Here is a 25,956-nt window from a genome sequence, read left to right on the forward strand (position 1 = left end):
TCCACTGAAGAATGTGTGTCCTTGAGGGCAAGAATGCTTCATTTTTGCTTAATACTTGGCTTACTAAATGCTTATTCTTTGCTTTCTTGATTGATTCCCTTTTGAGGAAATTTCTGGTGTTTAGCAGGTAACCAATTAGCTAGCTTGATATTTCACCTTTTTTTCTTGACCCCAACTTGACTTGAAGACCCTGTGCTTATACTTTCAGTAATCACATTGTCATCAAGATGAGGAATAGCCTCTGGGCTGTATAATTTCTACATCATTCTTACCTTGGCTACAATTTTGTTACTTCTGCCCATGAGGTAGACAGTTGATTTGTAAATGCCTCCTTTGCCTCCTTTGTTTAAACTGTATCAGGGATCTGTTGGCAAACCTTGTTCCCTATCTTTTAAGTCTGTCTTCTTAACCTCTTCAGCTCTCATTCTGACAACCATGAGTAATTGCTGGCAGCTAACTGATTGTCTATTTCTGACATTTGTATAGCCCTTGAGGATTTTCAAAGCATTTTATAGAAATTTTATTAATTGATTCTCACAACTGTGTGAGAAGTCAGAGCTCTAGTGATCCTTATTTTATAGATGAGGAAACTAAAGTTTAGAGGTTTTTTGTAAATTTCCAATGATATAATATAGCCAGTAAATATCTAAGGAGGGTTTCTAACCCAGCTCTTTGTGACTCACAAATTCAACAATTTTGCCATCATACCATTTTTTCATGAAAGGAAGAAGATAACTTGGTAATTATCTAGAGCAGTGGTTCTGAAATTTTTTGGTCTTGGGATGCCTTTATACTTTTAAATTTTATTGAGGTCCACCAAAAGCATTTGTTTGTATAGATTACATTTATTGATAGTCATTGTATTAGACATTAGAACATATATTTCTAAAATATTTTCTTTTAAAAATAATAAACCCATCATATATTAAAGAAGATCGTTTTAAAATTATTTGGTGTTGATGCTGGATAATTAAAAGGAACACATAAAGTCCAAAAATATCTGTACATTCATTAATATATAAGGCAAAAAAAAAAACCCTAACAATTCTCCAGATGACACATTAACTTGTTCTTTATATTGGCAGTGAAATCTTTAATTCTTAGATCATATAGCCTGGGAAAGATTCCACTGTATACTCTTGAGAGAATAGAATAAAAAAATCAAGTAAAAAATTAATATTGTTATGAAAACAGTTTGACTTCATAGATCCCCTGAAAGGATCTTGGAGTCCTGCTGCACCTTGAGAACTACTGTTCTAGAGTGACCTTTTACCATCAAGAAGTGATGGAACTGAATTAGAAAAGTCTCACTTTGCTTGAAAAGAGAACAAGTAATGAGAATTCTTATTCTGTTCTGCCACTATTAGCCATTTCCTCAAGTTGCTGCCTCAAGATTAACTAATTCATGAAAAATATTTTTTTGTAAATTCACTATATAGAAAAGTTAAATTAAAAGCAAAAACCTTGTATTATAGAATGATCACTGGTCTCAGAATCAGAAAACTCCAATTCCAAGCTTGTGTATCATCACTTCTTAGCAATAAGAGATATATAGTGATGCAGTGTAGAGAGTGCTAATCCTGCAGTCATGAATACCCAAGTTCAGATATGGCTTTAGACAACTTATTATCTGTGTGACCTGAGGTAAGTCCGTTAATTTTTTTCTGCCTCAAGTTTTCTCAAATGTAAAATGTGGATACCTAACTTTTAGGGTTATTACAAGGATAAAATTTTTGTGAAGGCTAACTTAAAAGCACTATATAAATGGTAATTGTTATGATTATGATGATATTGTGACTATGGGCATGAAATTTAATCTTTTTGACCTTCAGTTTCTTCCTATTTAAAATAACAACAATAGTAGTTGTGCTATTTAACTAATAATGTTGATGGGAGAAAAGCACTTTGAAAAATTTTTAATGTTATACATATGCCAATTATTATAAAACTTTTAATTAGTTATTGTTGGCTATGTTTATTATACTTTAAATGATTATTAATATACTATGCCATAACTTGAATTTGTTTATTAAATGTAGGATTAATTTATTTTGGATTAAAAGTGCTATTTTTACTACACTAAACTGACTTTCTGTAAAACCTTTGTTTTCTCTTATAGGTATTTTAAAGTGTTGATACAAGAAATGGACCTCAGGTTAGATCTTGGATTTCTTTATGCTCTGGCAGAACTCATGGCAGAAGCTGAGGTGACAGAACAACATGAGGTATAAAAAATTGTTATTAAAACTGAGTGAGGAATTAGAAAAGTAATTAAGTACCTTATTCAAAATGAATATTTTAAAAAAGTATATGTTATATAATCACAATGTCTATATTCAGAGAAAGTCACATTTCTCCATCATAGGTGCTAGGGAAAAGAAAGAAATTAACCTTAGAATCATTTTGTTAATTAGCAAAAAAAGGAAGTATTTTGAACCAAGAAGGGAGTATACAGGGTGGTATTGTTAAGGTTCTATGTTTTTCCTTTTGTCTCGATATTTTTTGGATCTTTTTTATCTTTTTATGTTATCTATTGAGGGCTTTGGAAACTTGGGAAATTCTTCTTAGAATATTTTCTGGTGTATTTCAGAGGGGATGAATCAAAAAAAGATTAAAAGGTATTGCTATTTGTTGCAGGTAAGAGTAGCTGATATTTATATGGTGCCTTAATTTGCAAAGCACTTTTCATATATTACAAAAACAACATAATTTTGGCTTATCGCTCCATTTCCTCTTACTATATAGTGCAGGCAAAATACCCTTTTATTTTGTAGAATGATTACATGTTTAGAGTTTGTAGAAAGCATTTTGTTGCTAAATCTTGTATGGAAATTTTTGCATCCCATATCAATAGAACACTAATCGTAATCAGAGAAACACTTACAAATGCTTACTTCTGTAAAATTTATTTATTTATTTGGGAATTTAATTTGCTGAACAGAAATTCTACTCTATTCCTCATCTTGGTATGAATGGAATCTTGGGTCCCTGAGAGGCTTTGTTAATGGAACACAAGCATCACAGTTCATACTGTGAAAATGGAGATTTGAACCCTAGACTTCAATCCCCAGAAGTCCTTGGTATTTCAAATCTCCATTTTTACAATACCAAAATGGAAAATTTCAAGTATGGGGGTAATGAAACTAATTCTTCTCTTTGGAGCCAAATAATAATATATTGATAAAGGCTGATCTACAGAAAGTTAACCACTAGGAAATCACTTTCTTGGCTACTATCACTTCTGAAATAGAGAAAAATACAAAATTGGACTTTATTCAGTTTTGCCACCTTCTGCTTTTGCACTGATTGTGACTAATCAGTATAAAAGTGGGGAACATATCCACCAAATCTGGGAACTTTTGACAGTCTGTAATACTTGTTTATTTTTGGTATTCTTATTGTGTGTTCTTTATCTGAATTGGAGAGAGTGTTGACCTTGGAGTGTGGAGGAACTGAATTCAAAACCAGCTCTTAGGTTCATAGAATCATAGTTTTAGAGCATGAAGGCATCTTGGGAGTCAATCCAATCCTTTCTAAATTCAAATAAAAAAGTGGACTTAGAGAAATTGTGGCCAAAATCATGCAGTCTATGATTTTAAATCTAGTATTCTTTGCATTGTACTATACTGTTTTCTGTTATAGCTATTTATGTGACCCTTGTTAAGTCACTTAGACATTCTGAACCTGTTTCCTTCTATATAAAATGAAAATAATATGTATAGCATCAGGCCATTAGTATTTTTAAATTTCAGTTATTACCGGCATCATTGATCTGCCACTGAGCTGACAGACTATGAGAGGAGATTAACTACATCTTTACTGGCATTCCCATTAGTCAATCATTAATCATTAATCATTTATTAAATGCTTACTCTGTGCCAGGCACTATACTAAGTCCTAGAGATTGAAAGAAAAGGAAATACAGCCCCTCTTCCAGGGAACTCTGATAAAAATGAGAGCTCTAAGGGAGGCATGCAAATAATTACATACTTAATAATATAAAATAAAGTGAAGATAATATGTGAAGGGACAGGCACTAATAGTCAAAAAGAGGGGCCAGAAAAGGTCTCCTTGCAGAAAATAAGACTTGAACTGATTCTTGTGGGAAGCAAGGTAAATGGAGCCATAGAGCTGAGGAGAGAGAAGATGCCAAGCACAGGAACAACCAGGGCAAAAAGTACAGCTATCAGAGATGAAGTGTTGTGCATACGGAATAGCAATAAAGCAAGTATAACTAGTTCATAGAGTACGTTGAAAAGAGTCAATATGAACAGACTGGAAAAAAGTAGTAAAATTCTGCCTTCACACTTCCCCCATAACAGGTAGTGAGATAAAGTAATCTATGTGAAGATAGCCCACTTTTTTGGGTGGGGGAGAACTCATGAGCACCCAGCCTGACAAGGTCCCTTTCCCAAGGAGCTCAGCCCTAGAATACCATTAAATAACTACAGGCAGATAAAGACCATCTTTGGAAGTATTCTGTCTGAGGAGAATGTTTTCCCATTTTTTTCCTCCTCTGCACAGTGACCACTCTAACTCTCTCTTCCCCATGGTGGCTCGAGCTTTTGGAAGACTCTCAACCTAACTAAGGACCTTGGTATCCTTTTCCCCAGCCTCATGCTTGCCTTGAGCCTCAGTTTAGAGCTATTCTTCTGGTAATATTCAGAAAGTTTAATTTCAGAAATCCTTGAGTTGCTCAGACTGGGGGTATGAGAGGTTTCCCAGTATGACAAAATCATTATCTCCATGGTAGGGAGGTTATAGAACTATGAATGTCAAGGAACTACCTCGTATCACAAGATCACTCCCTACAGCAAGACGGGCAGGATGTGACCTATTCCTAAGACCAGGCTCACCGGTCAGAGATTGAAACGTGGTCTTGATACCTGTACATTTTGCCAAGGAATGTAGTAGAGTAGTATCTACAAATGGTAGAGAGACAGTCTGTACATCTGATGAATTCTGTCAGAGTGATGGAGGGGAAAATGGAACCACAAGCAAATGAGAATGAGAAACAAAAGGCCAGGAATTTCCTTGGGGATTGGTGGGAAGAGGTTCCTTGTAAAAGCAAAATAACCATCCATGGACATTAAAAAACCCCAACAAAAACAAAAACTGGAAAAATGGGTTGAGGCCAGGTTGTGAAAACTTTCAACCAACAGACTATATTTGATCCTGAAGGAGAAGTGGAGTTGTTAGGTTTAATTGAATAGTAATATGTGACATAATCTGGCTTTTACTTGAGAGAAAAACACATTGGCAGCTGAGGTTATAATGAGCTTGAATAGAGAGATATTTGAAATAGGGAGGCCAATTGGAGGACTTTTACAATAGTAGAGGCAAGAGGGTTGAGAACCAGAACTAGGGTGGTAGCTGTATAACTAGTCAACCTCATACCTTGAACCCTTCCTCCTACTTCCCAATGCTATGGCTATCCAAACTATAGGAATTTGCTAAGGCCTTATTGAAGCTGGCACTTTAGATCTCTACAGAAGATTGGAGAAGCAAAGGGAAAGGGATGGGGCATCCAAGGTAGTTTGTAATAGAGTTCAGCCATATAACCCAACCTTCCCATCTCCTTCTAGAGCCTTGGAGATTCAAATGCCCAATGATAGAAATCAGCTCTTGCTGGAATAAATCCAGTAGGACTATGCTCTGAACTGTCAGACCAAAGATTTGAGAAACAGAGGGAATAAGTTAAGACACTATATGTTTAGGACTGTGTAGTATTCCACCAAGCTTAAAGGAAAAAGCCTAGCATCCAGCTGGGGCCAGGTCTTGCATCCTTAAAAGCCACTTGGGACCACGAACGAGACTGCTAAACTCTAAAATGCCCATTGTGGGAGGAGGCTGAGACTCTTTGAGATTTAATCCCAGGGAAACCCCTGTCAGAGAGGAGGGGAGTAACAAAGTTAGTAATAGGGAAAAAATAAGGAAAGAAAAAACATAAAAGGAATAAAAACCTGTGAATATAAACAGATAATTGTGTAAGGAAAACTTTAATGCAAAATAAATTCTGCAAAACAAATATGTAATATGGGACAGAAGACCTCTGGAATTTAGAGAACATTTGACCACCACATGCTTTTCCTGAGAGAAATGTGAATGAAAGCAAAATTTGTTGCCAGTTTTGCAAAAATAGTTTGCAAAATAGAAAAAATAGAATCTGCAATGGCAAATCGCACCAAAGGAAAAAAAGAAAGGACAATGGATATTCCAACCTAAATGAAGAAAAGTAAAAAAGAAATAACATTAAAATAAAACATGTTCTATTCAAAGCAAATCACATTTATCTCAAAAACTTAGAGATAACTTAAGGATTTATAGGTCTTACAGAAGAAAACAAGTCAAAGAACCTGAACACTGTAATGTAATAAAATAATATAAGAAAATTACTCAGAACTTTTGAACAGAGAAAATGAAATATCAGCTGAAATAAAAGCAATAAAATAAAATAAAATAAAATAAAATAAAAGGACCTGGAGAAAAATCTCAAAGTTAGAGATATATAGTGATATAGATATAGAGGTTAAATTTAACAATTTGGTTCAGAAGCAACAAATTCTGCAACCTATCAGGAGAAAGGCCTTTAAATACAAAGGAAAGGAAATTTGAATAACAAGACTATTGTACACACCTGAAATCACAAGAGCAGATGAAATAATGTGTTCCAAAGAGCAATGGAACACAGGTTATAGCCCAGAGTGACTTGCCATACAAATCAGACTTACCTCTAAATTTAACCAAAAGATAAATTTTCAGTAATAAAAGGGAGTTTGAAACATGTTTGGAGAGAAAACTAGACCTGAAGAAATTACTTGCAACTCTAATATATGATGCAACAGAAATTAAGAAACAATGAACAAATGCAGTGGTTAAGGAAGGCAATAATAGGAGTGACAGCAGCGAATGAGAGACTTCTTTCAAAATTTACACAAGGAGACATAAGTGAATGTGAATGTCAAGTAGAGGTAATATGGCAGGCCTGGGACATAACCTCCAGATACCCCTGCTACAGGTAAATTAGTGTTTTTGGCAGGGAACTCCATTACAAAATGAGATAGTGGATGTAAGAAGGGAGAGGAGAGAGGGCAGTATATCATGTGCTCAATTCCAGCCAAATGCTAGTAGTGAGCTAAAGATCCCTTTGATAATGATAACGATCTGTGGGTAAGGTTGAGGAGGGGGGAAGTTTGAAAAAGAAGAGGGAAAAGCAGAGACTTTGTGTCAGTGGTGGGAGGGGGTTCCATTAATAAATGCTTCTATAGGTCAAGAGATGTTCTATCTTGGTGGCTTTGGTATTTGTAAAGCCTATTTGTCCTTCCTTGGGGGAGGGAAGAGAAGGGGAGGGGAATACTAGGTGCAATTGACAGCTGTGGGATTGGAAGGGCATGAATATAGGAGGGACTTCTGAGGTAAAAAGAAGATATCCAAGAAGGAAGGTATAAGTCAATTAATAAGCATAGGGGTCAGGAAGAAAATGAGTGAGAGAAATTCTCTTTGGGAAAGGGTGTAAAAAATGAAAATAATTTTTTTTTAAAAAGCTAATACATAGAGCTTGTTGAAGGGGAAGAGAGGAAGGGGGAATCTATGCGACTGTGAAAAAAGACAAGAAGAGTTAAATAAGATAAAAGCAGGAATGGAAAAAAAAAACATTAAGCAAAACTCCAAAGGGAAAAGGATGCCAAATAGAAGAAGGAATGTATAATGAGGGGAAAGAGAGCCAGTGGAAATAGGGCCTTCTTTAAAAAGCTTAAGCTAAAGTAACTGAAGGAATGTCGTTCTGTGTTAATAGTAGAAGAAAAATAAAAATCATAATTTGAATAAAATCAAAGACAAATTAAGGAATATATAATAAACCCACCTTTCACTACTTTAAAAGTGAGTAACATACCAATAAAATGAAAACAAATGACAGACTGAATAAGAAAAGAAAACTCTACAATCTCTTTTTTTAAAAAAAGCACATAAAAAAAAAACCAAAGACATACATAAAATAAAACTCTGGGATTGAGAAAAATGTACTGTGTCAAGTGAATACAAAAAAGCAGGAGTTTCAATTATGTTATATGACAAACAAAAACAAGCATTCCAAAAAGGAAGAGATAAACAAGGAAATTATATTATGCTGAAAAATTGTTTATTAGGCATTATCAGAATAATAAATCTATACTCTCCAAATGCCTTAGCATCCAGATTTATAAAGGAAACATTAACTGAGCTACAAGAAAACAAACAGCAACACAATAGTAACAGGAGACATCATAGTCCCTCCCTCAGTTTTGGGTAAGTCTAATAGAAAGATAAAAAGGACAATATAGAAATAAATAAATTGCTGAAGAGACTAGAGTTAAAAGACTGGTAGCCATGTTGGTGAATCCATGGCAGACATGCCAGAAGGGCTGCTCCCTTCCTCCTTCTCTGACTCCATGCCCTCCTGAAGACATTTCTCTCATCACCCACCCCTCTGCCCTGTACCTCAATAGGAACTCTTCCTCCCTCTTCTGTCTGGGTAATGCAGGGGGGTCATGTGTGGCATGAGGGTTGCAGTTTGGGTTCTAGGTCTCTAAAAGGTTCACCATCACTTACTTATGGGCATCTATCTGGGATTGCAAAATGAGCATAGTCTTTTCTGCTACCCGCAGGAATTGGAAGTTCTTAGTGTACTATATAGAATGGCTATAAAAATTGATGTTTTTTTAGGGAAATGTATTGCACACAAATATTTTTTAAAAAACTGAAATAGTGAATAGATGTTTATAAACCACAACACGATAAAAAAGAAATTGAATTACAAAAAATGGCATAGAACAAAATGGATACTTAATGATGAAATCCTTAATAATGAGTGAGTAAAAGAACAAATCATAAAAGAAATTATTTTAATCATAAGACACTTAATATGCAAAAGAAAATTATAATGATGAAACAACATGGGAATTTATGGGAGGAAAGTAAAGCAGTTTTCAGAGAAAAAATAATCTCTGCAATCATGAATCAACAAAATAGAAAAAGGATTTATGAGTTGAATATGCATTTTAGAAATTCGAAACCCAACAAATAAATAACACTTAAATTAAGCCCAGGTTTAGTGGTTTCAGTCACATTTGGGTTTCTTGGCAAAAATATTGGAGTGGCTTGCCATTTCCTTCTGCTCATTTTACAAGTGAAAAAACTGAGGCAAATAGGGTTATATGACTTCCCCATGGTCACATAACTAGTAACTATCTGAGGCCATATTTGAACTCAGGAAGATTAATCTTCCTAATTCAGGCCCAGTACTCTATCCACTTGCCATCTGGGTACCCTGCAAATAAGCACAAGTAGAGATAATAAAAATTAGGGGAGTAAATTGGAAAACTAAAAGAACAGTGAAATGATAACTAAAACGAAAACCTGATAAAATTGATGTATCCTTAGCTAATCTGACTAAAAAATAATCTTTAAGAACATAAAACATCCAGACTATGAGAAGATTAGAAAGAGATCTGATATAAGCCAATCTCAGAAAGGGAAATTGAACTATTGTATCACCTGGGAGGTGGAAAGGGGGGAGGGTGGGACTTCTGGTCTAGAATGTTATAAGACTTTTGTAGAATATTTAAAGCAACCTATAAGAATACTTTTATTCAATAAATATTGTCCTCTATCAATCAGGAAAAAAAGATAAAATAAATAAGAAAACCATACTGTAAGCCAAAAAATCACTAATAAATTAAAAAATTTACATCAAACTAGAATAATTTATCCAAGAAATCCTTTGTTATGGCCAAGTGGAATTTATACCAAGGTTGAAAGAATGATTTAACATTAGGAAGACAATCAACTTAATTAATCACATTAAAAATGAAAATTTTCAAACCCATTTGATTATGTCATTAGATTCAGAAAAAAATCTTTGACAAAGTATACCATTCATTTATGCTAAAAACTCTACAAAATATAGGCATAGGAGGACCCCTTTTAAATATCATAAAAAGCATCTATCGAAATAAAACCTATACAAGGGATACACTAGAATCTTTTCTAGTAAATGTGAGCTTAAAACACAGAAGACCAGTCTTCCCATTAATATTTGATGCAATTCTGAAAATGTTAGGAACAGCAATAAGACAAGAAAAAGAAACTAAAGGCCAAAGATAGGTAAAGAAGAGATTCAAATCTGTCATTATTTCCTATTGATAACAATATGTATTTAGAAAATCATAAAAACAGCAAAGCTACTCCTTGAGGCTAATATTTGATGCAATTCTGAAAATGTTAGGAACAGCAATAAGACAAGAAAAAGAAACTAAAGGCCAAAGATAGGTAAAGAAGAGATTCAAATCTGTCATTATTTCCTATTGATAACAATATGTATTTAGAAAATCATAAAAACAGCAAAGCTACTCCTTGAGGCAATAACTTTAGTAGTTTCAAGCTACAAAGTACACACTTAAAATGTAACAGTATTTATATATATAAATAATTTTTAAAATACAAGAAGCACTAAGAGGAAGGGAAATTTCATACAAATAACTACAAAATTCATGAAATATAGAAATCAATTTCCCAAAGGACACCAATTACTTGTATAACTTATGTTACAAAGTGCTCCTCTAAAAAGAAAGATCATATGTGAAAGAAGATAGACTAGCAGTACTAGATCTAAAACTATTATAAAGCAGGAATCATCAAAACAATCAGATGTGGAATTGATTAGATACACAAATACATTGTTAAATTACCCCAGCAATGTAGTTTTTGATAAACCCAAAGATCCCAACTTTGGGGATAAGAACTAACTATTTGACAAAAACTAATGGGAAAACTAGAAAACAGTATGGCAGAAACTAGGTATGTATACACCAATATCTTCTACCCCATACCAGCATTGGCATAGGTTTTTCAAGTTTGAGTGCCAGAGGGTAAATTCAAGCTGTCTGTGAGCCCAGGCATTACTAGAGAGAACTGAGAGAGGAAGTACTAAGCTTTGGGCATCTGGACAGAGGGGTGGAGCATAAAAAATATACTCCAGCTCTGAGAAGAGGGGGAACAGAGCAACTCTCCATGTCCTGGCTCTGCACGTATGCCAGTACTTCACCAATGCTGCCCTATGTGGAGCTAAGATCAAAATTGGTATTGATTTAGGCATAATAGATAATACCATAAATAAATAAGAAGAACATAGAATCGTTTACATGTCGGATCTTCAGAGAACAAAAGAATTTATGATTAAACAAGAGATAAGAGAACATTATAAAATTAATAATTTTGACTATATTAAATTTAAAAAAATTTGTAGAAACACAATTAACCAAGATTAGAAAGGAAACAGGAAACAGGAAACTGGAAAAATCTTATAACAAATGTCTCTGATAAAATTTTCAGTTCTCAAATACATAAGGAACTAAGTCAAATTTGTAAGAATACAAATCATTCTTCAGTTGACAAATGGTCAAAGGATATGAAAAAGTTTTCAAATGAAGAAATCAAAGCTATCAGTAATCATAAGAAAAAGTGTTCTAAATCACTTTTGATTACAGAAATGCAAACTAAAACAAGTTTGCAGTACTACCTCATACTGACCCCAAATTGGCCAATATGACAGAGAAAAGGAGGGAATGTGGCAAAACTGGGACACTAATGTATTATTGGTGGAGTTGTAAACTGAGCCAACTTGGAGGGCAATTTGGAACTATCCTCAAAGGTCTATAAAACTGTGCATACCCTTTGATTCTGTAATACCACCTGTAGGTCTGTATCCCAAGAGAGGAGTAAAAGAAAAAAAAAAGGACAACCTAAATAATTGAAGGAATGAATATTCCTTGTTCATGGATAGACCATTCCAATAAAATAAAGATTATAATACTTTTAAAAGCAATTTATTAAATTATTAAATTCCCTGTTTGATATGCAGTGTTGGGGGTGGAGAGAGCTCTTGTTGCATGCCCTCAGTTTTTTTTTTAAATGAAATTTGAAGTGAGCCTCATCTGAGAGAGTGAGATAACATTCTGTGAGGAAATTGGGAGAGAGATTTCAATGACAGTAAAATCAAAAGACGTAAAGAAGTTTATTCCTTCTGGAGAATCAGTAATGAAGTTGAAAGAGTTTAATTGTAAAAGCCAAATAATTAGGATTCTCATACCAGCAGATCATTGATCAACTCACCTTGTATTACTTACAGTACTTGTTTCAGGGAATAAAGTAAAAAATTAAATATTCGAGAAGATTCTCCAAACTCATTGAACATATCCCTATAGAGCCAAAGTGAGCACAGGAGAATGTTAAAAATTGGTTAGAAAATGTGATTTGAGATTACAAAATATAAAATGACAAATGACCCAGTGGATTCATTCCTGTATGTCATGAATCTTTTCTTCTATTAGTTTTTTACGGGAGATATGACAAAAAATTGAAATTGGTTTATCTCGTGTTGCAATATGAATACCTATAGAATTACTGGTCATTTTGCAATTGGCTATTTATTTATAGATGATAGACTTCTCAGAAATAAAACTTAAACCAGAGGCGATAAAGATGAGAAGACAACATGCTCTACCACTGTTGAATCAAGTGGTCAACACTTTTCAAAAATGGCATTTGATGTAATTAACTTTGCTGCTAAAAGCAATGCAATGATCTAGGACAATTCTGAGGAATTTCTGAGAAAGAGTGCTATCTACATCTAGAGAAAGAACTGTGTGAGTAGAAATCCGGAAGAAAACATATGTTTTATCACTTGTTTTAATGGGTATGTGATTTGGGGTTTTGGTTTTAAAAGATTACTCCATTACAAAAATGAATAATATAGAAATTGATTTTAAGTGATAACAGATGCATAACCCAGTGAAAGTGCTTGTTTACTCTGGAAGGGGGGAGGGAGGAGGGAAGAGGGTAAGGAGACAACAAGAATCATGTAACCATGGAAAAAATAATTTTAAAAAATTTAAGAATGGCATTTGAACAAATTAAAAAGCTTGACTTCTTTTATATTTTTTATAAATGCAGTAGATACAAAAATCACCAAAGCAAGAATGCTAGAAAGAAGCTCACAAAGTCTCAACCAGCCTATACTTAATCTCCTTATTGAGAATCGAATTATCAAAGCCAAGGAAATATATCATCAATAATTTATGGTAGAAACTAGCAATATGTTTTTAGAATCAACAGATATTTTATGTATATTTTATCACTCATATTCTGTTTTTGACATGAATGGTACAAAGTCAAAAACAAACAGTTCCTGCCATCAAGAAACTTACATTTTACTGGGGGGGGGGGGAATGCACAATAGATATTAGAAGATAATATACTGAGTAATTATCACCTCACAAATTACCAAAAAACTGAAAAATTACTAGGGGGATTTTAATGTGAAATATAGCTAAGACAGGTCATTCTAAGAGCATTCATTGACAAAAGAAAAGACTACAAATACGAGAAATATCTCTATATATACTCCTCTTACTAATCATACTTACTAAACCATTCTAATCCAAATTCTATAACCTACATATACACATGAGAAAGTTGCATTGGCATCTGAAAAGATAAAGGGAAACATCTAAACCTGAACATATATAAATTAAGAAATCTGTTTTGGAGATCATAGAATTTTAAGGACACCCTCAAGGAAGGAAAGTCCCCACCTCCCTCCCCCCAAAATAAGTACTATAGAAGTATCAGCAACTACCAACTTAGTTTCTTATTGCTATAATTTCTTTGTGAGACTGTACTATTCACACACAAAAAGATATTCTTCATGGAACTGAAACTACAAAAAAAAAACACTCTCCTGGATAATTTTCTTTTTTTCTGTATAATTTTTATCTTTGTGGTCTTATAATAGAGAGTACCACCATTGGAGTTAGAAGTTTTAGATATTACAACACACTTTCTGAAACAGAGACACTCTGGGTTGACAAGTAACATGACCTCTCTAAGCCTCCTTTACTTCATCTGTAAAATGTGGTTGGGGAAGGAGTCATGTAGCTCAAAGTACCTCCTATATACTAGGCAGTGTGTTAAACACTAATGATGCAGAAAAAGGCAAAAGACAGTCCTTGTCCTCAAAGAGCTTCAAATCTAATGAGGAAGGGACATTGAGGTGGCTAGGTTGATAAAGAGCCAGGACTAGAAAAAGGAGATGCTTAGTTCAAATCCAACTAGGGACACTCTTAGCTATGTTACCTGGGCCAAATTATTTAACCCCAGTTGCCTAGCCATTACCACTTTTCAGCATTACACATTTGCCTGGCCCTTTCACTCTTTACCTCCCTACACTTTGATTAAAATGATCTCAAGAGACTTATTTTGGGCTAAGAATATAATTTTATTGATTATATCAGGTTTATTAGTTAGGCCAGCATCATAGCCAGTAAAATTATATAGGTCTTCGTGGCTCACTCAGGGACCAAGGATGACCTGAGTTGTTGGGTCAAGCAGTCAAGATTTTTAGGATCTCATTATTCAGACTCTCCCTTTACTATCCCAAGACATCTTTAATTGGTGATAGATAATTAAGAGGTCGTAAATCAACCTGTTCACCCCTCCCTGTTCGCACAGGTGAACAAGTCACATCCATAGGAAAAGAACTCTTATCTCCTTCATTTATTAACTGTATTCTGTTAAAAAGGAAGATATTCCTGGTTTCAAAGGACAAGGAAAATGCAAAAAGCAGCAGACTAAATGGTATCTTTGATTCAGATCCCAGACACAAAAATATTTAGTAATTTTCCCTAATGTGTAGGAATTAATACAGTATATAAAAATTCTCACACTTGGAACCTATGCTTATTACCAATTCCAAGACAGAAGACACAGGTTTAAAAAATAATGGGGGGTGGGGATACAACATGTAAACAACCATATACAAGGCAAGCTACATGCAGAATAAATAGGAAATAATTAACAAAGGGTAGCACTGGAACTAAGAGGAATTGAGGAAGACTTCCCGTAGGAGGTAGAATTTTTACTGGGACTTAAAGGGAATCAAGGGGTTTAATAGTGGCAGTGCACTAGGGAGAACATTCCAGGCATGGGGGCGGCCATATAGGAAGACTTGATGCCACAGATGGGAAATGCTTTGTACAACTTCATTTTTTTTATCATTTAATTAAAATTTTTTTTCCTATGGTCAGATGATTCTTCTTGTTGTCCTCCCTTCTTCCCTTCCCCCACCCAGAGTTAACAAGCAATTTCACTGGGTTATATATATATATATATATATATATATATATATATAGATAGATAGATAGATAGATAGATAGATAGATAGATAGATAGATAATCACTCATACTATTTCCATATTCTTTTTTGTAATAGAAATAATCTTTTAAAACCAAAACCCCAAATTACATAGCCCTATAGACAAGTGATAAATCATGTTTTCTTCTGCATTTCTACTCCCACAGTTCTTCTCTAGATAATTCTTTCTCATAAGTCCCTCAAAATTGTCCTGGATCATTGCACTGATATTAGCATCAAAGTCAGTTCATTTGATCATCCCACAATGTTACAGTCACTGTGTATGTACTCCTGGTTCTGTTTATTTCATTCCACATCAGTTCATGAAGGTCTTTCCAGTTCTTATAGAAATCTATTGATTCATCATTACTTATAGCACAATAGTATTCCATCCATATGATGAACCACAGTTTGTTCAGCCATTCCCCCAATCTAGAGGTATCCCCTCATGTTCTTATTTTTTGCCACCACAAAAAGTGTAGGTATAAAAGTTTTTGTTCAAAAAGATCCTTTCCCATTTAAAAAAATCTCTTTAGGATAAAAAATTAGTAGTGGTATTGGTGGATCAAAGGACATACAGTCTTTCAAAGCCCTTTGGGGATAATTCCAAATTGCTTTCCAGAATGGTTGGATCAATTCACAACTTCACCAGCAAATGCATTAGTGTCCCAATTTTGCCATATTCCCTCCAACATTTATTATTTTCCTTTACTGTCATATTTATTACTCTGCTAGATGTGAGGTAGTATCTGAGAGTTGTTTTAATTTGCGTTTTTCTAATCAGAAGGGATTTAGAACATTTTTATATGGTTGTTGATAATTCATCTGAAAACTGCTTGTTCATATCCTTTGACCATTTGTCAGTTGGAGACTTACTTGATTTCTTATAAATTTGATGTAGTTCTTTATATATTTGTGAAATTCAATGTTTGTCAGAGAAATTTGTTATAATTATTTTCCATGTTTGTTGCTTCCCTTCTGATATTAGTTACTTTGGTTTTCTTTGTACAAAAGCTTTTTAATTTAATATAATCAAAATTGTAATGTTCTCCATCTCTTGCTTGGTCTTAAATTCTTCCCTTCCCAAAAGGTATACTATAATAGATCTGACAGGTATATTATTCCATGTTCACCTAATTTACTTAAAATATCACTCTTTATGTTTAGATCATATACACATTTTGAGTTTATCTTGGTATAGGGTGTGAGACATTGATTTAACCCTAACGTTTCCCATACTGTTTTACAATTTTCCAGCAATTTTTGTTAAATAGTGGGTCCTTATTCACAAAAGGTAGGATCTTTGGGTTATTTGAACACTAGATTGCTGAGATAATTTACCCCTATTCCGTTAATCCACCCTAATATCCCTTAGCCAGTATGAAATTGTTTTGATAACCACTGCTTTATAGTACAGTTTAAGATCTGGTACTCTTAGGCCTCCATCCTTCACATTTTTTTCAGTAGTTCTCTTCTCTTCATATTCTTGATCTTTTTATTCTTCCAGATGAATTTTGCATTTTTCTAATTCTATAAAATATTTTTTTGGTGGTTTGATAGGTATGGCACTAAGTAAATTATTTTAGGTACGATTATCATTTTTATTAGCTCATCCTCCCCATGAGCAATTAATGTTTTTCTAATTATTTAGATCTTGTTTTATTTGTGTGGACAGTGTTTTGTAGTTGTGTTCATATAATTCCCATGTTTGTCTTTACAGGTAGATTCCCAAATATTTTAAATTGTCTAGAGTGATTTTAAATGAAGTTTTTCTAACTCTTGCTGCTGAGTTGTGTTGGAAATATATAGAAATGTTGATTATTTGTGTGAGGTTATTTTGCATCCTGCAACTTTGCTAAAGTTTTAATTATTTCCACTAGCTTTTTTAGTTGATTTCTAGTATTTTCTAAGTATACTATCATGTCAACTGCAAAGAATGATAGTTTTGTTTCTTCATTGCCCACTTTAATTCCTTCAGTTTCTTTTTCTTCTTCAATTGCTACTTCTAGCATTTCTGGTTTCTACAACATTACATTTTGTCATTATATCTTAATGAATTTCAAAGAATATTTACTATTCCCACAGTGTTTATTGGTATTTTTAAGTGGGAGAATAAAATGCTGCCTTGAAGATTAAAAAGTTGTCTCTTTTATGTTAAATCATAAAAGTCTTTCGCAGATTCAGTTATGGAAACAACACTTATCCTCTGCTTTTGTATTCAGAGATTTCCTGACATCAAATATTGGCCACTTGAAAATACAATATACAAAATACAAAATACAAAATACAAAATAAATAAATGGTAAAATCAGAAACATAATGTGTTTATTACTTTCAATGAATCTTATCCTTTGTTTAACTGAAGTATTATTCCTTATTGGTTATATTTTTGTTTGTTTGGTTTTTCTTGAAGTGTCAACAATTATTAAAAGAGAAATTTTTTAATTCATTATAACATTGAATATTGTCATGAAGGAAAATAAAATGGAGAAAGATAAATACATATAATATGTTTAACAAAGTCATAGAAAAAATGAATCTAAGCCTCTGGTGGTAATTGACTATATGTCTTAGGAAATCCATTATTAAAGGGTCTCTTTGTGATATGGTATACTTTTTTGTCAAATATGAACAATATCTTCCCTTGCCTAATTCAAAGACTCACTTTGGAAATAAAAACAAGACAATTTAACATGAAAGAATCTTTCAAAATTAAAAGCTTATAGATTTAAGAGCTTATACATCTTTTGTCTCATTTTCTTTTTTTTCTTTGACAAACATATACACATTTGAATATATGTGGGTATATTTGTACATATACATAGGAAAATATTTAGTACATATTTCATAATATTTTTCACTTTTTGAATTAATGATGTTTTTGTAAATCTTTGCCTTGAGAATTTTGAGGTATTTTAAATTCCTTTTTATCTTTATAGGTTGAACTTTTCCACAAGGATATTGAGTATTTCAAGGAAGGATTTCAGACAGATTCATTAACAGATACATCACAAGCCAGTCTTTATGAATATTTTCATATTTCTCCTATCAAGGTATGTTGAACCTCAAACACTTAAGTCTGGTTGTTTTTAATGACAAACTAGTAGCCATCTTTTCAGTACAAATCCATTTAATTGGACAAAGAGCTTTTCTGTGGGTAGAATAATTTAAGATTATTCTATTTCCAATAATATATTGAAGGCTTGAGATCAATCATAGGGTCTCTGAACTGAAAGTGACCCTAGAGGTTATCTAGTTCAACATGTTCCTGAACAAGAATTCTTTCTGCAATAATTCTTCATAAATCGTCATCCAGGCTTTCAATATACCCTTATAGTAAAGGAAAAACCTTCCAATGTTACTGATTACACTTTTAGATACCTTAAATGATACAAAGTTTGCCTTTATGCAACTTCCAATGATTATTCCACCTTCTGCTTTCTGAGGTCTAACAGAACAAGTTGAAATATTTTTTTCACACCATAGACCCTAAATTACTGGGAAAGAGTTATTATATAAAGTTCTAGGAATGGAACCCAGATGGTAGAGTAATCCTCAGTAGCTCTGTGCCACCATGAGAATCCTTCCCAACCAAAATATCGGCATAAAACATACATGAGTGAAAGAACCAACAAGAGGACAAAGTAAAACAACTTTCAAGAAAAGAAAAACCCCAAAGGTAGGCAGTGAGCATCTGGGGCTCTGGGATGAGAAAAGAGCAAATCAGCAAGAAGGTGCAGCAAGGAGGAAAGAGCAAGCCAAGAGTGAGCACTGCCCCCACCCCCCACCCTCCCACCCCCCCCCCCCCCCACACACATTGGGAACCTATGCTTGAGCCAATTTCCAGACCCTGAGACCTTGCCTGAGCAAATAGAGGTAAAACCAAACCCACACCCCTTAAAATTTTAAACATGTGGGGGGCAGCTGGTTAGCTCAGTGGATTGAGAACCAGGCCTAGAGACTGGAGGTCCTAGGTTCAAATCTGGCCTCAGACACTTCCCAGCTGTGTGATCCTGGGCAAGTCACTTGACCCCCATTGCCTAGCCCTTACCACTCTTCTGCCTTGGAGCCAATACACAATATTGACTCCAAGAGGGAAGGTAAGGGTTTAAAAAAAAAATTTAAACATGTGGAGAAGTCTAGACCCCTAGGCCAGAGAATTCTAGTCTGGGATTAGAACAAGGGTTTAGTTCGCACCTTGGGGTGGATAATAATAGTAAGTACTAAATACTGATCTTTTTGCCTTAAGATAAGGGTGGAGCTCCAAGACAGGACAATCAGGGTGAGACCAAAACTTTGAGATTAAGCCTGAGGCTAGAATTTGATCTGTCCCTGAACTAATCAAGATCAGAGTAAGATCAAAAGTTCACATTTAAGCCTGAGGCAAGTCTTTAAGCTATCAGAATCATGAGGGCCAATTGAATCAGCAGGGGAGGGGGCTCTCAGAGCTCTCAGCATTCAGACCATCACATAAAATGAGCAAATTGAAAAAGAAAAAAGATTCAGGAAAGACAATTTGAGAAATATTGGACTACCTAAAAGCCATGATCAAAAAAAAAACTTTGGATATCATATTATAAGAAATTATCAAAGAAAACTGCCCAGAGATCCTCAATAAAGAAAAGAAAATTGAAACTGAAAGAATTCGCAGATAACCTCAAGAAAGAAATCCTCAAATGACATCTTCCAGGAATGTAATAGCTAAATTCAAGAGCCACCAAGCTACAATCAGGATCACATGGGAACTAATGGTTTCTAGATTAAAGGATCAAAACACATGTAATATGATATTCAGGAAGACAAAAAATTTGGGGTTATCCAGAATCAACTATTCAGCAAAATTAAGTATATTCTAGCCCAAACCTAAACAAAAAATTTGATGTCCAAACATGAGACACAGGAGAAGCCCAAAAAGGTAAATAAGAAAGAGAAAATATAAGGGACTCATTAAGGTCAAAATGTTTATATGTCTACATAGAAAGAGGATTGATGTAATTCTCAAAAATTACTCTTAGTAGAGAAGACAGAAGAAATTTACTCAGAAAGAGGCTGGAGAAGTAAGCTTATTATGATGATATAATATATATGTAAATGTGATGATATAGAATGATAGGTATGATATGATATGTAAGCATATGTATGATATGTAAAAAATCAAGGGCTGAGAGGGTTGCACTGAGAGAAAAGGGAAGAGAGATATAAAATTGGGTAAATTATGTAACAAAGAGGCGTGAAAAATCATTATAGAGAGGGGAGAATAAGGGTGGTGAAAGGCAATGCTTAAACTTTACTCTCATTGTAAAGGGCTCAGAGAAGGTAAAACCAGTTTACTCAGTAGATTATAGAATTCTATCTTAACCCACAGAGAAGTAGAAGGGGGGGAATAAAACAAGGGAAGAGGGAGGTAATTGGAGGGAGGAGGAAGTGGGGGGGTTGAGATAAAAAAATACCCTGGTGAGGAAGAACAGAGAGAAAGGGATCTAGATTTTTAAAGGAAAAACTCAAGGAGCTCAAGGAAGAAGGAGATAGTAAGACTATATTAATGGGGTATCTTAACTTTCCCCTTTAAGAACTAGATAAATTGAACAGAAAAATAAATATGAAAGAAGTAAGGGAAGTGAATGAAATGCTAGAAAATTATAGTTAATAGGTATCTGGAGAAAACTGAATAGGATTAAAAAGAAATATACCTTTTCAACAGTACATGTACATATACAAAGATCAACTGTATAAAAGGGCATAGAAATATTGCAAACATGCAGAAAAGCAGAACTAATAAATACGATGTTCTCAGATCATAATGGGATAAAAACTATACTTAATAAAGGTTCATGGAAAGGCAAATTTAAAATTAATTGGAACCAAATAATCTAATTCCTCAAAACTAGTGTGTTAAAAAAGAAATCATAGAAATAATTACATGACAGTGGGGAGACATCATATCAAAACCTATGGAATATAGCCAAAGCAGTACTTGGTTGAAGTTTTATATCGAGGGAGGAGATAAATGAATTGGGCTTGCAACTTAAAAAATTAGAAAGAGAACAAATTTAAAATCCCCAGATAAAAGCTAAATTGGAAATCCAAAATTAAAGTAGAAATTAATTAAATTGAAAGCAAAAGAATTATTGAACTAGTAAATAAGATTTAAGAGCTGTTACTTTGAAATAAACAACTAAAATAGATAAGTACTGGTTAATCTAATAAAAAAAGAAAGAAGAGAATCAAATTAACAGTATCTAAGATGAAAAGGTGATCTCACATCTAGGGAATTGAGGTAATTATTAAGAATCATTTTACTCAATTATATGACAATAAGTATGACTAGGTGAAATGGATGAATATTTACAAAAATATAAATTGCCTAAATTGACAAAAGAGGAAATAGAATACTTAAATAGTCCCATCTGAGAAAAAGAAATTATACAAGTCATCAAGGAACTTCTAAGAAAAAATCTCCAGGGCCAGATAGATTCACAAGTGAATTCTATCAAGCATTTAAAGAACTAAAAGCAATACTATATAAATTATTTGACAAAATAAGCAAAGGAGTCTTACCAAATTCTTTTTTTTTGACACAAATATGGTACTGATTCCAATGCCAGGCAGACCAAAATCAGAGAAAGAAAACTTCCTTAATAAACATAGATGCAAAAATCTTAAATGAAATTATTTTTTTTAAACCCTTACCTTCTGTCTTGGAATCAATACTGTGTATTGGTTCCAAGGCAGAAGAGTGGTATGGGCTAGATAATGGTGGTAAAGTGACTTGCCCAGGGAGTGTCTGAGGCCAGATTTGAACATAGGACCTCCCATCTCTACACCTGGTTCTCAATCCACTGAGCCACCCAGCTGCTCCCTTAAATAAAATTCTAGCAAAAAAGACTACAGCAAGTTATCACAAGGATTATTCACTATGACCAGGTGGGTTTTATGCCAGGAATGCAAGGCTGGTTTAATATTAGGAAAACCATCCACATAATTGACCATATCAATAATCAAACCAATAGAAAATACATGATTATCTCAATAGATAGAGAAATAGCCTTTGTCAAAATACAACGTCCATTCCTATAGAAAACATTTAGAATAGAAGGGACCTTCCTAAAAATAATAACAGTATATATCTTAAACCATTAGCAAGTATCTTCTGCAATGGGAACAAGTTAGAAGCCTTCCCAATAAAATCAGGAGTGAAGCAAGGATGCCCATTATCACCTCTATTATTTAACATTGTACCAGAAATGCTAGCAGTAGCAATTAGAGATGAAAAAGAAATTGAAGGGATTAAAGTAGGCAATGAGAAAACTAAACTATCACTCTTTACAGGTGATATGATGGTCTACTTAAATAATTCTAGAAAATCAATTAAAAAGCTAGTGGAAATAATTAACAGCTTCAGCAAAGTTGCATGGTACAAAATAAACCCACATAAATCATTAGCATTTCTTTATATTTCCAACAAAAGTCAGCAGCAGGAATTTGAAGGAGAAATTCCATTTAAAATCACCCTAGACAATATAAAATATTTAGGAATGTATTTACCAAGACAAACACAGGAACTTTATGAACACTATTACAAAACACTTTTCACACAATTAAAACTGGATCTGAATAACTGGAAAAACAATCATTGCTCATGGGTAGGACAAGCTAACATAAAAAAATTACAATCTTACCAAAATTAATCTACTTATTCAGTGCCATACCTATCAAACTACCAAAACACTTTTTCATAGAATTAGAAAATTTTTTTATCAAAGTTCTGGAAGAACAACAAAGATCTGGAAGAACAACAGATCAAGAATATCCAGGGAAATTATGGGGAAAAAATGTTTAGGATGGGGACCTAAGCAGTACCAGATCTCTAACTGTACTATAAAGTAGTGGTTATCAAAATAATATGGCACTGGCTAAGACACAGAAGGATGAATCAATGGAATAGACTAGGGGTAAAGCAGTTTAGCAAGTTAGTGTTCAAGAAATCCAGATATCCCAGCAGTGTGGACAAGAACTCCCTATTTGATGCAATCTGCTGAGAAAATTATTATTATAATTATTATTGTTTATGGGGAAAATCGGGTCTAGATCAACATCTCACACCCTATACCAAGATAAATTCAAAAAGTGTAAATGACTTAAATATAAATAGTGAAATCATAAACAAATTAGGTGAACATAGAATAATATACCTTGCAGGTCTATTGAAAGGAAGTAATTTAAGGCCAAGCAAGAGATAGAAAACATTACAAGGTGCAAAATGAATAATTTCAATTATATTAAATTTTAAAGGTTTTAGACAAAACCAATGCAATCAAAATTAGAAGGAAAGCAGAAAAACTGGGAAGAAATTTTATAACAAAACTCTGACAAAGGCTTAATTTCCCAAATATATAAGAAACTAAGTCCATTTTACAAAAAGATCAAGCCATTACCCAATCAACAAATGGTCAAGGGACATTAATAGGCAATTTTCACACAGTGAAATAAAAACTTATCAAAAAACACATAAAAAAGTGTCCTAAATCCCTCCTGATTAAAGAAAAGATAATTAAAACAACACTGAGGTACCTACCACCTTACACCAAGCAGACTGGCCAATGTGACAGCAACGGAAAGTGATACATGTTGAAGGGGATGTGGCAAAACTGGGTCACTAAAATGATGGGGTGTCCATCGATTGGGGAATGGCTCAATAAATTGTGGTATCTGATGGTGATGGAATGCTATTGTGCTGAAATGAATAATGAATGAACTGGAGAATTTCTATATGAACTGGAAAATTTCTATATGAACTGGAACGACCTCCAGCAACCAATGGAGAGTGAAACTAGCAGAACCAATAGAACATTGTACACAGAGACTGATACATCATGGCACAATTGATTGTAATAGACTCTTCTACTAGCAGAAATTCAATGAGCCATGACAATCCAGAAGAACTGATGAGAAAGAATGCTATCCACATCCAGAGAAAGAACTGTGGGAGTAGAAATGCGGAAGAAAAACATATGATCGATCATGTGGTTAAATATAATTAGTTGTTTTAATGTTAAAAGTTCGCTCTAATGCAAATATGAATAACATGGAAATAGGTTTTGAACAAGTAAACATGTTTAACCTAGTGGAACTGCTTGTCAGCTCCAGGAGGGGGGAAAAAAAAGGACATAAATGTGTGGAGGGGATTATGAATCTTGCAACCATGAAAAAATATTCTAAATTTTAAAAAAGCTAAGAGTTATTATGTGCCCCATAAGTTTCATTTTCTCTAGATTAATTATCTCCAATTCTTTCTTTCCTTATATAGCACTATCTTAAGGCACTTCACCATTCTGGTTTCCCTTCTTTAGATTCTGTCTAATTTATTCTTAAATGTTCTCTTGCTTCCCAAAATGTATTGCCCAGAATTGAATATAGTATTAATGTAACCTGAGCTAAGCTATTGCCCTCCAGTTCTTGACATTAGTCTTTTTTATTAGTTTGAATATCACATTGTTGCCTCATTCCCTGAAATATAAAAATCTCTAATAGATCTTGTACTTATGGAAGTTGAAGCCCAATGTATGCTTTTTCGTTTATACTTCAAAATTTTTATCTTATTAAATTTAGCATAACATTCTACCCTCTAAAGTTCTCTTTAGTATATAATTTTGCTATTCATCTGACGTGTACTTCCCAACTTTGTGTTTTCTGAAAATTCAATAAGGATATCATTACCCATTTTGCTTATTTGTGAAATTATTTTTTTCAGAATGCAGGAATATGTCAGTGAGACATAATTTATATATCAGTGGGCAGGACTTTGTTTATTGACTACATAATCCTTAATTATATAATATTTTCACTTTTTCATATGGCTAAGCATTCAGAAAAATGTAATAGTGCATATATACTTATTTTTATTATATTTAGTAATGGAAATTTTTAGAGTAAATATACTTACTGAACTCAAGAATAATAGATGAAATGAGTATTACAAATTTTAGTTCAAAGTTTTAAGATTTCTGTGTTCATAAAATTCTTTCTTTAAGCAACTAGGTGGTGCATAGAACACTGGACTTGCAGTCAGGAAATCTTGAGTCTGAACTGAGCAAGTTACATGATTTCTCTTAATTTAACTTACTCATTTATAAAATATGAATAATAATAGCACTAGTCTCACAGGGTTGTAAGGACATAGTAAAATACATTATAAGTAAAGCATTGTTTAAACTTATTACCATAAAATCCAAAAGTCTTTTTGAAATAATTACATAATTGGTAACTTAATTTCCTGATATGAACACGTTTTTATTGATCTAAGACATATCTAGTTGTATGACATTTACTTTTTAGTTTCTTTACAGTAACTCTGAACAAATAAAATTTATCCAGTTAAAAGTAAACATTTATACAGGATAGAATGACCCACCTTTTTGTTTAGAAGAACAGTACTAAAACCAATGAAGTAAACATTTTCATTAATTAAGAAAAGAAAAGCAGACATTTTAAATGTGCTTTGAATTTTATGACTTCAAATATCTATTCATGTAAATTGATTTTTCTCAAATTGCCATTGAATTTAATAGGACACACATTCTTTCTAAAATGTAAAGGAATAACATTAATTTTTAGATTTTGAAATCCTTAATAATTGAATATTTATCAAATTAAACAGATAGATTTGAGAACTTGTGTTTGTTGTTAGTAAATGATGGTTAGATAATATTTTACCATAAAGGCATATG

The 25,956-nt window shown here is 33.4% G+C and overlaps 1 protein-coding gene across 6 annotated transcripts in view; it reads left to right on the forward strand.

The window, feature by feature from the left end:
- Positions 1-25,956, forward strand: part of VPS13A (vacuolar protein sorting 13 homolog A) — a 317,263-nt gene that overhangs the window by 254,600 nt on the left and 36,707 nt on the right. For all 6 annotated transcript variants that reach the window (XM_007499009.3, XM_056803980.1, XM_056803981.1 and 3 more), the window contains exons 59-60: positions 2,120-2,225; positions 18,169-18,282. In XM_007499009.3, coding sequence (XP_007499071.2) covers positions 2,120-2,225; positions 18,169-18,282 — 220 coding nt within the window. The remainder of the gene's footprint in view (positions 1-2,119; positions 2,226-18,168; positions 18,283-25,956) is intronic.

The sequence above is a fragment of the Monodelphis domestica genome, chromosome 7, assembly GCF_027887165.1.
Source record: "Monodelphis domestica isolate mMonDom1 chromosome 7, mMonDom1.pri, whole genome shotgun sequence".
Lineage (NCBI taxonomy): Eukaryota > Metazoa > Chordata > Mammalia > Didelphimorphia > Didelphidae > Monodelphis > Monodelphis domestica.